A 15,119-nucleotide genomic window follows, 5' to 3' on the forward strand; every position below is an offset into this window, starting at 1 on the left:
TCCTATTACATTGCTTTCTTCCCTCATTTCAGGACGAATTGTTCTGGTTTTATACAGGAAAAAAATCATTCCATGATGCATACAAAATCATCTCACTTGATATTTTTTCAGTGCTAATACGTCACAATGCCCATAGCAAAGGTGAGCATGAGGAACCAGCAAGTTTGGACTCTCTGGGAAGGTGTGAAGATGTGAATTCTCTCAGAGGTTTGTGCCTTTAGTCCAGCCCAGTGCAGACAGGCTGGGTCAGTGTGGGTTTCTGCTAGAGGAACAAAAGAGGGGCTGATGTTGAAAGCAAAATGACAGGAATGGAGCAGGGACTCACTGCCCTGGGTGGCCCAGGGGACAACCAGGTGTGTCCTAATCAGGGGTGTCCTAATCAGGGGTGTCCTAATCAGGGGTGTCCTGTGTCTTTGGGGCAGCTCAGCCCCTGAGCAGCTCTGTCTGCTCTCCCACTCCTGAGCTGCTGATCCTCCTTGGAGCACACACAGGGGCTCGTGCTGAGCTTGATCTCCTGAAGGAAGGTGCTGAGGTGACCCCAGGAGAACAGAGGTGGCAGAGGGGCAGGAAGTGTCTGAATTGCCATTTCCCACAGGAAACACGGGATAGAAGAGAAGAAGCTGCAGGGAGCAGGTGAAGTTCTGCTTTTCCTCCTGACCCTGAATCTGTGTCTGCCACTACTCACAGCTCAGCATCTCCTCCAGAAAAGCATGAGGTCAAAGAGGATTCAGTTCCCTGGAGAATGCAACTGCTGCTGGTGACTGACAGCTTTGCTCAGACTCCAAACATACCAGGATCTAAGTGCTGGGGAGGTGAGAGCTGCAAACACTGCAGAATATTCTCATTCTCAGGGCTGGTGCTTGGTAAAAATGCAAAATACTGCATTTGACATAATCTTGCTCTACCCCAAACTAAGGAACCAGTACTATCAAAAAAGTGGCTGTCACCTAGATTAAATTTATTAAATCCAAGTGAAGAAATAAAAACCAAAGAGATGATCCAGGGATCACCTTGGACTCTTTTCTCCACAGTTGCATTTCAGCTCGAGGAAGGCACTGGGCCACGCTAATGTCTGCCACAAGCAGATGTTTTCTCTTGGAAATACATGCACCCCCTCCTGCTCTGCCTGCACTCAGTCTGGTGCTGGGTTTTTAGGAGCTTTGGCAAGTGCTATCTGTTAATATCTGAAGGTGGGAGTGTTCAGGGAGTTGTCGGAAAGGCTTGCAAGACTAGATCTGATCATTCCCACCCACACTAATTAACACATTACATAAAAGTACAACAAGTTTCTCTTTGCAAACATCAGAATCACTTGCCCAGGCACTTTCTGTGCAGTTCTAGAAGAACTTGAGGGACAGACTCTATTGCTTTTTAACCTCAACAGCACAATGGGTGAGTGGGGAGGGTTCAGCTCCCACTCTCAGGGCCCACTCCTTTTTGCCATGCTGCTAAAAAGATGCCATTGGCAGGGACACGGCTGGAACTGCCCTTTTAAAGTTCACCAAGGGTGCATGAGGGTGCACTTTTTCCTCATCAAAAACCACAAAAGGAAACATTCAACATGAGGGATCAGATTCCAATACAAAGGACTCCTCCTCTCCCTGCCCTGCCTTGCTAATTCTGAAAATCACTCAGTATAAACAGCAGCCCTTGAAGCCACCTTGAGCTGAAATATCCAAATCCACTTAAATTTGGCCTTTTTTTTTTTTTTTTTTTTGTGAAGGGAACATGTCCCGAACCAGCTCATATTTCTCTTATCAGTCAAATTTTAAACCAGCAGCAATGTCCTGTATAAAAGCCATAGTGAGGACTCTTGCACTTCTTCAGAGTTTGCAGCAAGTAAAACAAATTTCCTCTGAAATTCCTGGGACCTGCTCCTGCAGCTTCACCTGGATTCCTCCAGCAGGACAATAAATGAACACCCCAATCTCCATTTAGTGTGACATCTGGATTCAAGATGGTGGCACAGAAAAGTGCAGGGATGACACAGGAAAACAGAAGGAAAAAAATAATTGTGCAGTGGAGAGCAGGAGGCAGCAGAGAGAGCGGGGAAAATCAAAATTAAAGTAAATCAAAGGGAGGAAATTCCTGGGAGAAGGCCTTAGGCTTCAACAAAGCCTGTCCACATTTGCAGCACTTTGAGATTACCCAACCCTAGCCTGATGTGGGAAGGTCCCAGCAGACCCCAGCAGGCATTCCAGAGGAGCCTTTCTGGTAGAAAAAACTCTTCAGAGTCTCCATCCACGCTGGCAGCTCGATGGAGCCCGTCCTGTCTGAACACTCACCAGGGAAGGATCTCTCTTGCCCAACTCCTCCCTGCTATCTGAAAAGCAAAGTTAATGTTTTCCTCATTATTTTCTGTTTGCTGCAAGCCTCTCCCCCACTGTGACTGCTGTTTGACCTGCTGTCCCCTCTGGGACCCCGAGGGAAGGCAGAGGGAGCTCTGTGTGTGTATGAGAGCAGAGAGGATGAGCCTCAGCTACTCCTGACCTGTTTATATTCATCAGAAAGAAAGAAATCAACAGCACTCGGTGTGGAAGGCAAGCCTGGAGACAGGCAACATCTTCTGTGTGCTGCAGGGAAAGAGCAGATCTATTCAAGGGACAGGATTTGGGGATGGATGTGGGTTCCAGGGTGTTTTCACCTCATTTTTTGCATTAGGAAGTCATCAATGACCAGAATCTCAGCACAAAGGTTTAATTTCAAGGGGACGCTGCTCTTTCAGCACAGCTGATTGCACTTGCAGCTACAAGCCTGGCACACCCAGCTGGGATTAATGGGAAACTGGAATGGATCAGGGAGCACAAGGGGAAGCTGCTATCACCCTATCTTCCTCTCCCAAACCTCTCCTGATAAACCTGGTACCCTCAGTATTCCAGGCAGATCCTGGAAGGATCTGGAAGGAACCCTGAAGGGTTCTCCCCTCGTGGCACTTGACTTTTCAGTGAGATGGGCTTCTCAAAAAAAACTGACAAAAAATAAAGCTGGAAGCATCTGTTAGGGTGGGTCTCAAAATCCCAGAGATTGAAGTTCTTTTCATCCTCTCCAGAGAGCCTCAGACATCCAGGAATTCCAAGGAAAACTGCATTTTGAGAGGCATGTTCAGAGGTGTGACAGTGCTCCAGGTCACAGCTCTGGCTCAGGCAGGAGAGCCCCTCCCAGCACTCACCCAGGCAGAGGGACTTCAACACCTCTGGCAGCACCTTCCTCCTGGAGAGCTCCAGGAAGGAGAAATCCACTGCTCTGCAGCAAGGTCACACCTGATTTTAACACTCACACCTTTGCATCTCAGTTGCAGGTCTCCCTTCCCCGTGGCAGAACCAGAGCAGTGTTTCAAGCACAGCCCACAGCTTTTCTGCTGTACCTCAGAAGTCTTTTAGCAGATGATATATGGGTTTTTTCCTCATCTAAATTTTGTATAGAACCTCTTGGTCTATGAACAAATACTGCTTTTCCTTTCTATAACATGCTGCATTTGAATTTGCTGAGCTTTTGACAGACATTTAGGCAGCCAGACTTGCAATTCTGAGGTAGGGAAACACTGGAAATCTCTGCTTTGCAGGTCAGGGTGCTCCTTCAGATGATGCATTTTGCCCCAAGCCACACAGGACATCTACAGAAAAGCTTGAAATTCGAGTCAGGAGCCCTAAATTCACTCCTTTAATCACACATCCACCCTTGAGGCACTTGATTCAGGTGTCTCCAGTTGGACTTGCTACTTCCTGTATTGCAATTACAATAATTTCTATGTTAGTAGTGCTCCAAAGTGCTGCTCACTGCATTGTGCACTGGAATGCAGCATTGCCCCTCCCAGGCTGTCAAAGAGAATATTTCACTACAAAAATAAATAATGTCTAGCTGCTTCTGGCACCTCAGTCCAAGCATATTTATCACTTTTGGCTGATCAGTGCCTGACTCAATGTCCCTAAAGCACAATGGGTTTATTCCCAGATGAATTCAAAATGCATTTAATCAGGTCTTTGCTAAATGTGCTCCCAAATTTCACATCTCATGAGCACAACAGCACTGTCTCTTACAGCATTATTCCACTTCACTGTGCAGACTGATATAAGGGATTTTCCTCTGCATGGATTATGTCAGTGAATGTATGTTTGTACAAGCAGGCTCTAGTTTTAGTTTCTAGATTTAGTTCATCCCCAATGTGCTGCTGCCTACATGTGTGGCAATCTGGGATTAACACTAAAAATATATTTTATCAGAAATTAACAAAAAAAATCAAAATGACAATTTCACATATGAGTTCAGTGACAGAAAGAATTTTCCACTATTTAAACTCTCGGCTCTGCTGCCTGAGCCTTCCTGTCCAGCCTCACAGGGGAAGTACAGCAGCTTTGTTGGGCCCAGAAGGAGAAGTCCTGGGTGGCCTTTGGCAAAGCAAACTTTGCTTCATGGTTTGCTCCTTCCCCAGTGTGTGCTGGGAACAGCTTCAGCATGGGATGGGAAGTGAAGAAAGAGAAGGAAGCCTCCATGAAATGTCCATATCTTTTAGTTCTTCCAAGTAATTCTGAAGTTCCCCATTGAAAAAGCTGAAGTGAAACCAGTGGCAGCTCCCCTGGAGGGAGGGCACAAAGTGTGTTTGGGATGGGATGTGCTGCCTCTCACTGAGACAGCCCACAGACACTTCAGCAACAAAAATCACATCTCAAAACTATGAGTAGATTTAACAATTGAACTCTAAAGAATTAAACATCATAGGAGCATTTCACACTTTCTGTTTTTCTTTCCAAGGGTCCATAGTCCACTCACTCAATCCTGTGCAAAGGTCATGTTACTATGGATATGACCTGCAAGAAATGTGTTGCCTCAGAGCAGCACAAGTCACATGAACAGGCTGAAAGCCAAGAGCTGCTGATTCCCAGTCCTGGAGGATTTTCAGGCTTGTGCTGGCTCACTGCAGAGCAGTCCTGGTGCCAGCCTATGTTCGTCCTTTGAAGGTGTTCATGCAGGTGTAGCTCCCAGAAAACTTGTGGATCTCTTCAAGCGCTGCCTGGGGGAGAATGCTGGTGTGGAAGCAAAAAGAAAATGAGCAGATGAGACAAACCCCTCAGTCTGTTCTGATGAGAGATGTGTAAACATGCATTTATGGACATAAATACACAAACGTTCAAAAACCAGCTACAAAACTGGCATCAGTTCCCTGCTGTCAGGAGGCTTACAGGGAGAAAGTTCCATCCAGTCACTTTCTCTACAGAAATATTGATCCAAAAAAGTCTGTAAAAGCTGTAACTTGGAAGATACCATTTTGTTTTATTCCTTCTAAATAGATTATATAACATATATAATATACCCTGATATATACAGATTTAACCTGAATTCTCTGGTTCACCTGCCACCTGGTTGTACAAGGCACGTGGCCTCCTTACCCTAAGGTATGGATAGAGACCCAGTTTCCTGGCAGCTACTGTAATGGAAAATAACCTCTTAATTCTTACAATAAAATAGAACAGCTCCTTTTCTTGTTGACAGAATTTCTGGGAACTTTTACTCCAGATTTTACATTCAGAGCAAAGCATTTACTGTGAGTTACTTTTTCTTGTTTGAAATGCAATACTGAAATTATTTTCCACAGAAGTCTCATTGCCTTGGTTCAGTTCCTGACTGCAGCAGCTTTTCCAAAGGCTTTAGTGCAAACTGCCATGGAAACACAATGGTCAATGTCCCTTCTCTGTGGCTGCTCCAGGATATGAAGTTATTATTTCTTTCCTTAGGGACCTTAAGATTTCAGTCCTGATCATACACAAGAATATTGATTTAACAGTTTCACTGCTGTAACACAGGCAAAGCTCTCTAAATGCAGGTGGGATGTCCAGGCCTCATGGTTCAGAAATCCTGCACAATAAAAAGCCTGGAGTCCAACAAGTGACTTAATAAATCCCAATCAACTACCTGTGTAAGTTAATTATTATGAAATTCCCAGGACAAAAATCCAGTTTACACCTCAGGAATCCAAATTTTGGGAACAAAACTGGTCTCCTAAGGGGTTCTACAAAGAGAAAACATCTCCAAAGGGAATTTCAAAGTGCCTCCCTTTTGCCTCCATGACTGAGATGAGAGAGCAGTTCCAGCCAGCCTGAGCTTTGCCTCAGGGGACAAACACAGACCCAGCCTTCCCTCGTGGCCAGGGTCCTGCTGGGCTAAGGAAATACTCACCTTTTTAGGATAACAAGGACATGCATTGTCCATGGAAGGAGCAGGAAGGCTTGGTTCATCTGAACAGCTTCTACTGTCCTCCTGGCCACTGTCTCTGGCTTGAGAGGAGGAAAAAGACTAGGGAACCTGGAGAGAGAGAATAAAATAATTACAGGTGAACCAAGCTCCTCCTTTAAGGGGTCACTGTCCAAGTCCTGCTGCTCTAAGGGACTGCTGGTAACTGGCCAGGACAGGCCATGTCTCTAAGAGACAGAAAATTCCAGTTCCAACCAAAAAGCCCCAAAAGCAGAAATCCCAGTTCCAGCTAGCACTACTGGGTTAGCTAAACAGTTAAGAATGTACATGGTGGTGCCCTCAGGGAGAAGTGGCAGAGGGTAATCAGAGCCCTGATTCAGGGTTTTTCTGAATTTGAATGCAAACCAATACCAAATGCTGCCTTTTCAGTGATTATGTTTTTCCTTTTACTCTCTCTTCCTCTTTGCTTGATTCAAATCCTTGACAGGTGAAAGACAAATATTTTCCTCCATTGCTTTTAACACCAATCACAAGGCTTCTCCCAGCTCCTGCCATAGCTTGACACTGCAGATTTTCTTGACTCAGAGAGCACAATCTGTATCAAAGGTTATTTTACCCATTGTAAAAGATTAATTTGGACAGCCATGACTTGTTCTCTTGGACAGAGGTAAAAAGGAGGTACTGATAGTGTCACTTCAGCAAGTGGCTGTCATTCCTTTCAGTGGGAAAGGATTAAGTATTCCAGTGAATAAAGAAGGAACTGTTAATTCTCAGGTAATTTGTAGACTGGTCCTTTTGCATGACCACTGCAGATGCCTCCTCCTCCCTCTCTGGTATGGCTTGAACACAGGCAGGGAAAACCAGCTTCCAGCTCTCTCAGCAGCACAGGGTGGTGCAGGAATATCCCAGCACACTGAGGGAACCAGTCTGATGGCTCCCAGGTGGCCTAAAGTGACCCTCTGTTCCCAGGCAGCCAAACGAGACACCAAATTCTCCTAACTAAATGAAGCATTAATTAGGAGTGTATTCTGATGATTCATTTAAAATGAGATGCTTTATTCTAGTTCCCCTGGACTGACCTGATTCTCATGCCCTGGAACATCTCTGTGCTGGTGTGGAAGGGCAGGACTGTGGTGGCATTCACTCCAGGACAGTCCAGCAGCCCCAGGGTCAGGCTCTCCATGAAAGCAAAGGATGAGGCTTTGGAGGTGCAATAGTCAATGGCACCAGGGATGGCTGACAAGGCCAGGACAGAGTTCAGGCAAACAATGTGCCCATTCTGGAGCTCCAGCATCCTTGGCAGGAATGCTTTGGTGGTCTGAAGAATAAGAGAGTTAAAAGAAGAAAAAAATTTGCTTAGCAGTGATACAACAAAAACAGCACTGACTGAAAAAATAAGGTGACACAGACACAACAAGCCCAAGTGTTCCTGTTCATTATGTAAGGGAAGGAGTGGCAGAGGACCTTGTTTTGTCATTTTCTGAGATTCTAAGTGGGCAAAGTTTGTGTAGAAACACCACAAAAGTCTTTCCTAGCTCATATATAAGCAGTACCCCCAGATAAAGGCCATGAAGAGAGTGCCTTCTATGCTTGAGAACTTTTACAGGATAAAGTCTTCAACTAAGTGATGAAATCACAAGAAGCTCTTTTTCATTTCTATTGTCTGATTCAAATTGGACTGAGTTTCACAGCTCCCTTCCCTGCAGCCCCACACTGCTCTGATGTTCCCTTCACACCACCATACAGGAAACTCCTCTGTGAGCTCAGCCTTTGACAAAGACATCAAATGTTCCACTGGAAATCACAGAATGGGAATAAAGAGCATCAAATACTGAGTACTACTGAAAAAAATTATGTTTATTTTTGACCTCTTTCCTCCGACCTTTGCCCCTCAATTGTTTTTTCTCTCTTGTTTTCAAGACAGACTGGTTTTACCAAGCATCCCTGTAATCTGTCTCTCTCCTTCCCAACTGTTCCAGACTGCAAGGCAAGATGTATTCTACCACCATCTGTGTGGCAGTTGTCTTTTGTCAAGTGGGCAGTTTTTCTTTATCTCTTCCACACCCACCCCTCCCTGGGGAGGGGACACCTGCTGATAAGAGGCCATTGACTGTCCCTGCATGGCTGATAAGAACTGCAGCATCCCAGTGGGAGATGTGAGCCCAGAGGGAGGAGCCAGGCATTCCTACCTGGATAGAATCTGAGATTCTGGAACACCAGCACAGCTTCTCCACTGGATTTCCCAGAGGAGCAGCAGCTGCCTCTTCCCCTGGCCCTTCAGAGGCAGAGTGCACCCTTCTCCAGGATCCCTGCTCCAGCAGAACCAGCCCTGGCACTGCAGGAGGGCTGAGCCACAATTCCAGTGGCACTGCTGCCAGCCCCCTGACCCACAGGGTGTCAGGCTGTGCTCTGCCTCTGCCAGGGTTGGTTTGGTTCACTGCATTGTTTATTTTATCCTTTTATTTTCTTCAGTAAAGAACTATAATTCCTGCTCCCATATTTTTTGCCTGAGAGCCCCTTAATGTAAAATTTTTTGCAATTCAGAGGGTGGGGAGGGTTTGCATTCTCCATTTCAGGGGATGTTCCTGCCTTCCTTAGCAGACACCTGCCTTTCCAAACTGAGACACCAGCCCTGACTATGTGGGACACAGGGGCTTCTCTCACCCAGAACTGTCCCAGGGTGTTTATGTGCTGGGATTTGAGCAGGGCATCGTCGTCGCTGTCCATCAGGCTCTTCCCATGCACCACAGCAGCATTGTTCACCAGGATGGTGATGTCACCCACCTGCAAAAAAAAAAAAAAAGCTTGTGACAAAAGGGATCTCTCCCCACAAATCAGCCATTTCCATTAGAGCTGAACAGCCATTATTGCCCAAATACATTGTTATTTTCACAGTTTATGACATTATTGCCTCTGGGCCTTGCAATCCTTTGTATCACCTCATACAGGGAGCTGGACTTTGTACAATCTTATCTGCATGGTCACCCTTCTTTTTCCTCAATATATTTACTTCCTCATCAAATGCTGACTGACAGAATTGTTAAGATTGGAAAAGACCTTTGAGATGATCAAGTCCAACCATCAACCCAGCTCCACCACTGTGTTCAGCCCTAACCCAGGTCCCCAGGTGCCACACCCACATTGGTTTTTGAACCCTTCCAGGGATGGTGCCTCCACTACTACCCTGGGCAGCCTGTTCTGATGCTTCACAACCTTTTCCATGAAAATGTTTTCACTAATATCCAATCTAAACCCTCCCTTGGTGCAACTTGAGGCCATTTCCTCTCATCCTCCTGTCCCTTGTGCCCTGGGAGCAGAGCTGGACCCCCTGGCTGCACCCTCCTGTCAGGGAGCTGTGCAGAGCCAGAAGTGCAAGGCACTATTTCAAGTGAAAGCACTTTGATTTGGAAGAGGCAAGGATGAAGGTGGAGGCTAATCATGGAAGTTTATAAATGCAGCTGACACCTTAGCACCCTGTGTCTTTCATGCTGCCCCTCATTTTCTCTCCTCTTTTAATGCTCTGCTGTTTTTCCCCCTGTGAGCAAAGTGCTGCTGAGAGTAACTGGGGCAGCTGAGTTTGATCCATTTGCATCCCTATGGATACAGAGGGGGCTGTTATTGAATTATTTAACTCTGAAATGTGTGAAATGATCTGTGAAACCTCCAGGGTGAACTATGCTAAAGGGCAGAATTTATAATCTGTGAATTATACTCTACAATACATACATACATACATACAAATTATACACACAAATATATATAAAATATATAATTATATATATAAATATAATAAGTGTCCTCCTCCTGAGTCTCCTTTTCTATAGAGGGGGCTGTTATTGAATTATTTAACACTAAAATGTGTGAAGTGATTCATGAAACCTTCAGGGTGAACTATGCTAAAGGGCAGATTTATAATCTGTGGATTATACTCTACAATACATATGTACATACATACATACATAAAATTATACACACATATATATAAAATATATAATTATATATATATGAACATGAGTCTTCTCCTCCTTAGTCTCCTTTTCTATAGAGGGGGCTGTTATTTAACACTAAAATGTGTGAAATGATTCATGAAACCTCCAGGGTGAACTATGCTAAGGGGCAGACTTTTATATTCTCTGGATTATACTCTACAATACATAATATATAATACATATATATAATATATAATATACAATATTTAATATATAATATACAATATATAACATATATAATCCTCCTCCTGAGTCTCCTTTTCTTCAGAGTGAGGCTCCCAGCTCCTTCAGCCCCCTCCTGTCACTACAGGACATGAAATAACACAATGTGGACATGCTGCTCTATTAAGGTAAAAAGAGAGCTTTGTATTTCTGACTCCAACATTTATAGATTGCCAAAAGTGACAGTGGATGGGAGGGTGACAGTGCCACCTCTCCAATGACACTGGACAAACCAACAGTCCATCACATTTCTCCTGCTCTATAAAAGAATGCAAAACAATCTGTTATTTACATAAAATGTGTGAGAAAGTTTGTTACAAGAACGTAAACATCAGGAAACTTAGAAAATCTCCCAAAACCAAGGTGCCACCCTCCCCAGCAGAGCTCTCCCAGACCTTTTCCCTGACGGCCTTGGCTTGCTGATAGACCTCCTCACGATTGCCCACGTCACAGATGAAGTAGTGGCACTCTGTCCCCATCATCCTGATCTCCTCCGTCGTCTCCTTCAGGCATTTCTCAGTCCGACCCCACAGGATGATCTGTAGCAAGAATGTTTTGTTAGAGTGGAACTGCTTCTGTTTCATATCTAAAATAATTAAAACATGCTTCTGACTTTGGTGGTTTGATGGAAATCTTTGATGTTTTCACTGCCAGGGCTGTTGCTTTGCTTCACTGAAGAAAAGCAATGACTTTCTGTTACATGGGGAGTATCAAGTGGGACCTGGGCTCCACTGCTGACCCTCTGTTTACAGATTCTTTACAAGCAACACAAGCTAAAACAAAAACTCAAATCTCAAGCCTAATGTGACTGGTGTATGGAACATTTGGAAATTTTTCTGCATCGTGTCATTTCAAATCTCTCCCTGCTTTTGCTGTACACATGTACAGAATGACAAATCTGTCCTAAAACCACAGACCCTCCTGAATATCTGGTGTGTTTTCTACTTCTTGTTTTATGTATGGAGATAAAATCTGCCCTGTAGTAAAATGTGTTTTTTCAGCCTAGTAATTTCTTGCAATGCTGGTTGCAGGCTGGTGTCTCAGGTGCATTTCAAACAAGTGTTCATCCTACAACAGACTTCCAAAGTGAGAAATTTCAAGCATGAATTTATTTTGCAGCTCCTATATGCAGGATTTCACTTGCCACTGCCTTTGAACACAATAAAAACTGTACACTGCTACTTGCACAAAGAAAATTCAGAATATTTACAGAACAAACATTCAAAGAATGGAGCATGGATCTGATTTACAAACCAGCCAACCCCATCTGAATTTCTCCACCATCAGTGAGGTCAGAAATAGAAATAACTTGAAAAGTCACCAGGTTCATCGTGGGGCTTTGTCCAGTACAATTCTATCTAGTGAGGCAAAAACATCAAGTTTGAGATGGGGCCTCCACCACTGCCTTCAAACATTAATCTGCAGCTAAGCAGATGTAACCACAATATTTTTTCTGAGTACAAACCTTATTTGCTATTTCTTTTAAGGCTACTGGAAGGAATATAATTTCATCTCTGTTACTTAAGACATCTATGAATGAACTGATCTATGGTTTTTGCTCTTCAACTAAGTCTTCTCAGCACTTATCATGTTATAAATGGTGAGTCACTGTTGTTCTGCAAAAAATAAATTACTGAATGGAGCATGTTACTGCAATCAGCTGACTGTTCTGTGACTCCAAGAGCAAGATCCAAAAGAGAGAGAAGAAATGGCTGCTACATTGAAAATGCAAAATTATGCTGCTATTTCCAAGCACGTGTGATCCAGAACTACAGTTCCTTCTCACACTACTGTGTACTGAGTCTGTATGAATCTGACCAGTATATTGATTTTTTAATGGTTAAAAACAAGCACACTTCCACTTCAAAGATTAAAGAATCTTTGAGCTTTCCCAAAGTTGAAAGAACAGAAGGAAAAAGGTCTGAATTGCATCATGCCTATAGCTCAATCCCTGCAATTCACTTAATAACAGCAAGATAAACATAAAACAATTATGTGTGCAGTATTCTTACCCCACAACAAATCTCTGGTAGGCAGCTGTAACATGCTTATTTTTTAAGGACTAGTTAAGCTAATCTCATAACTGGTACTAAAACTAATCTCTGCAGGGTCAAAGAGCTCTTCAGTGTACCCCAGCAAGGCTAAAATGCAGAAGTACCCAAATCCTCAACCACTTCCTAAACAAGTTACATTTACAATTAATCCCATTTCCATGTCATTGGCACATCTGTGAACACAAACACACCCAGACTGATAAGATTTATATCCTCAAAGTCTCCAGAGCACTAACAAATCTGGTTAACCAGAAACTTCAGAGTGTGTATAAATATGCCAGAGCCATTTCATGGGAAATCTTATCTCAGGGGAAGTCATTTTCAAGGAAAAAGCTGTGATCACACTTAAAAACTATAAGAAAGCATATGGCTGAAATTGCAGCTTGTGCACTGGCCTGGCTTCTAAAGTCTCAGTGTATCACCCTTGGCCATCAGGGCTTGGCACCTCCTCAAAGCTTGTAAAACTGATGGCTATTTACTCACTTCTGATCCCAGGGCTAGACCGAGGAATATTTTTCATGTGTACACTGCAGACTTGAAGGGAAATCAAGAACATGTGAGAAATTTCACAAGCTCTCAGGAAGTATTTACAAAATACTGCTCAGCTGCAAGCACATGCACAACTCGCTCTCCCTTTCACAACCCACATGGAAAGGGGGAGGAAAAACCTCTGTGGAAAGGGGAGGAAAAAAAGCCACCACAAAATGTCAACTGCAAACATCGAGTTTGATGCCCACAGAGTTTTGCATCCTGGTGAACTTCACCCTCTTTGCAGGGTTGGATTAGTCAATGTACACACTAAAAAATGAAGTGACTTGCTGAAGAGTGATGGAAGGTAGGACAGGAAGGGGAGAGAAACAGAAATAAGGTGTCAGACAAGGAGAGTGTAAGGCAGGAAACTGTGCTCACATATCTAATACTCCAGTGCTTCACACTGCTATTGCTAAATAAAAAAGTAGATCCCTCACTCTTCACTTCAATCTGTTTCAAACATCCATGCAGCCTCCTATTCCCAGGAGCTACCACTGGTGCATTGAATGTCAGGAAATACACATGGAAGAACAGTTAAGCAAAGGATGACCTGTCAAAGCAACATCTGTCTGTGATGCAACTCTTGGATATATTATTTTTTTATGCCCCAACAGTTTCATTGAGACCTTTAATATCCTATAGGCAAGTCTTGCAAGGTGACCCCCTTAAAATCTGGGCCATCTGGGGAAGACAGAATTTGCTGCTTATCCTGCTGACAACACCAATTTCAACACTGACTTCTCTCCATGAGAAGTTTTCGTGTCTTTGATACTGTCCACACTCAGGTGAAGGCTGCAGCCTCTGTAAGAGAAAGGCAGTAAATAAAAGACCATTCTTTTGTGAGAGGTCCCTGATGGCCCAGTGGGAAGTGAGGGCTCCTGCAGTCATTTCTGCTACTTTTTACAGATGGATAAAACTCAGAACTCAATACAATGTGCTTTTGGTCCAAATTCAAGCTTGACTGCTCCTATGAGATCATATGAGACTTCAAATTTCTCTCTTCCATCTGGCCAGACTGAATTGGCACAGGCTTCCCCCCAGCCTCCCAGGACATCAGATCTTACAGCAGACAAGTCTGGAGCTGCTGCATTTATCCCACAGTTGGGGCTTCTGTTGCTGCTGAACATCTTTAGGAAGGGCTTGGTTTGCAGTCTTGCTGCATGGGCAGTACAGCAGTTTCCTGATGTTTCTGGTGTTTTCTGGGTCCTACTGCCTCCTGAGATTTGCTACACACTCCTCAGCTCTCTGCCCTCCTGCATTCCCCCTCTTCTACCATTAGTGATGATCTCCCAGTGCTCCTCAACAAACCCTTCTGCTCCCTGCTGAGCCACCGTGGGCCTGGGGCTGTTTGCTGCTGTCCTGTGAGCTCCAGTTACCCAAACACTGCCTCTTCACTTCCCTTGGGATAAATGGAATATTATTCAGTAAACATCAACAAAGTAAACATCAGCAAACATCAAGAAAGGCACCACTTCACCCTGGCCCAGCTGGGATTCGAGGGCTCTGCACTCATGAGGAGCCCAGAGCTGTGGTTTCAGAAATGGTCCATTTTATTAGGAAGCACAATTTTTCAAATGTAGACATGGGGCTCAGAGTCTGATCTGTCTCCTCTTTCCTTTCTGAGTGCAAGTCTAAATTGGCAATAAGTGTGTCCCAAATGGAAGCTGAGAATGACTCCAACAGACACAGAAGTTCCTGTCTGGACAGGGGAAAATGAGAATAATAAGGAGAGGCACTGTGTTCATGATTTCCCAGCCTGTCAGGATGCTGCACAGACACCCATTCACTGTAACTCAGTGGTGGACAGAGGAGTATTTAATTTGCATATTGGATAAATTCTTGGACAGACAGTTTTCCATCCTGGAAAGAACCCAGCCCTTATTTCTTCCCCCTCTCCATCTCTCACTATCCTCCCCTGCCTGCCTGTTCCTGCTGCACCAGACACACTCTCCTCTCACAGAGTTACTGACCAGAAAATTGGTGAGGGCAGGTGCCCAGGGAGGTGGATAATCCTGCTCCAAGGCTTCCTGCCTGTGCTTACCTCGGTGTGACCCTGGGCTGGCAGCAGCCAGGGAGGCAGGTGGGGTGGGAAAGGGATCCCTGACACTGCAGGTGGGGTGGGAAAGGGATCCCTGAC

General features: G+C 44.4%; 1 protein-coding gene across 1 annotated transcript in view; it reads right to left on the reverse strand.

Annotated features, from left to right (window-relative positions):
* Window positions 1–3,952: 3,952 nt before the first annotated feature.
* Window positions 3,953–15,119, reverse strand: part of DHRS3 (dehydrogenase/reductase 3) — a 29,423-nt gene continuing 18,256 nt past the window's right edge. Inside the window, exons 2-6 of the mRNA XM_009095614.4 lie at window positions 10,793–10,936; window positions 8,851–8,970; window positions 7,266–7,504; window positions 6,172–6,297; window positions 3,953–5,021 (exon numbers count right to left, since the gene is read on the reverse strand). Of these exons, the coding sequence (XP_009093862.2) occupies window positions 4,937–5,021; window positions 6,172–6,297; window positions 7,266–7,504; window positions 8,851–8,970; window positions 10,793–10,936 (714 nt within the window). The 3' untranslated portion in view covers window positions 3,953–4,936. The remainder of the gene's footprint in view (window positions 5,022–6,171; window positions 6,298–7,265; window positions 7,505–8,850; window positions 8,971–10,792; window positions 10,937–15,119) is intronic.

Source organism: Serinus canaria, chromosome 21 (genome assembly GCF_022539315.1).
Source record: "Serinus canaria isolate serCan28SL12 chromosome 21, serCan2020, whole genome shotgun sequence".
In the NCBI taxonomy this organism is placed as follows: Eukaryota; Metazoa; Chordata; class Aves; order Passeriformes; family Fringillidae; genus Serinus; species Serinus canaria.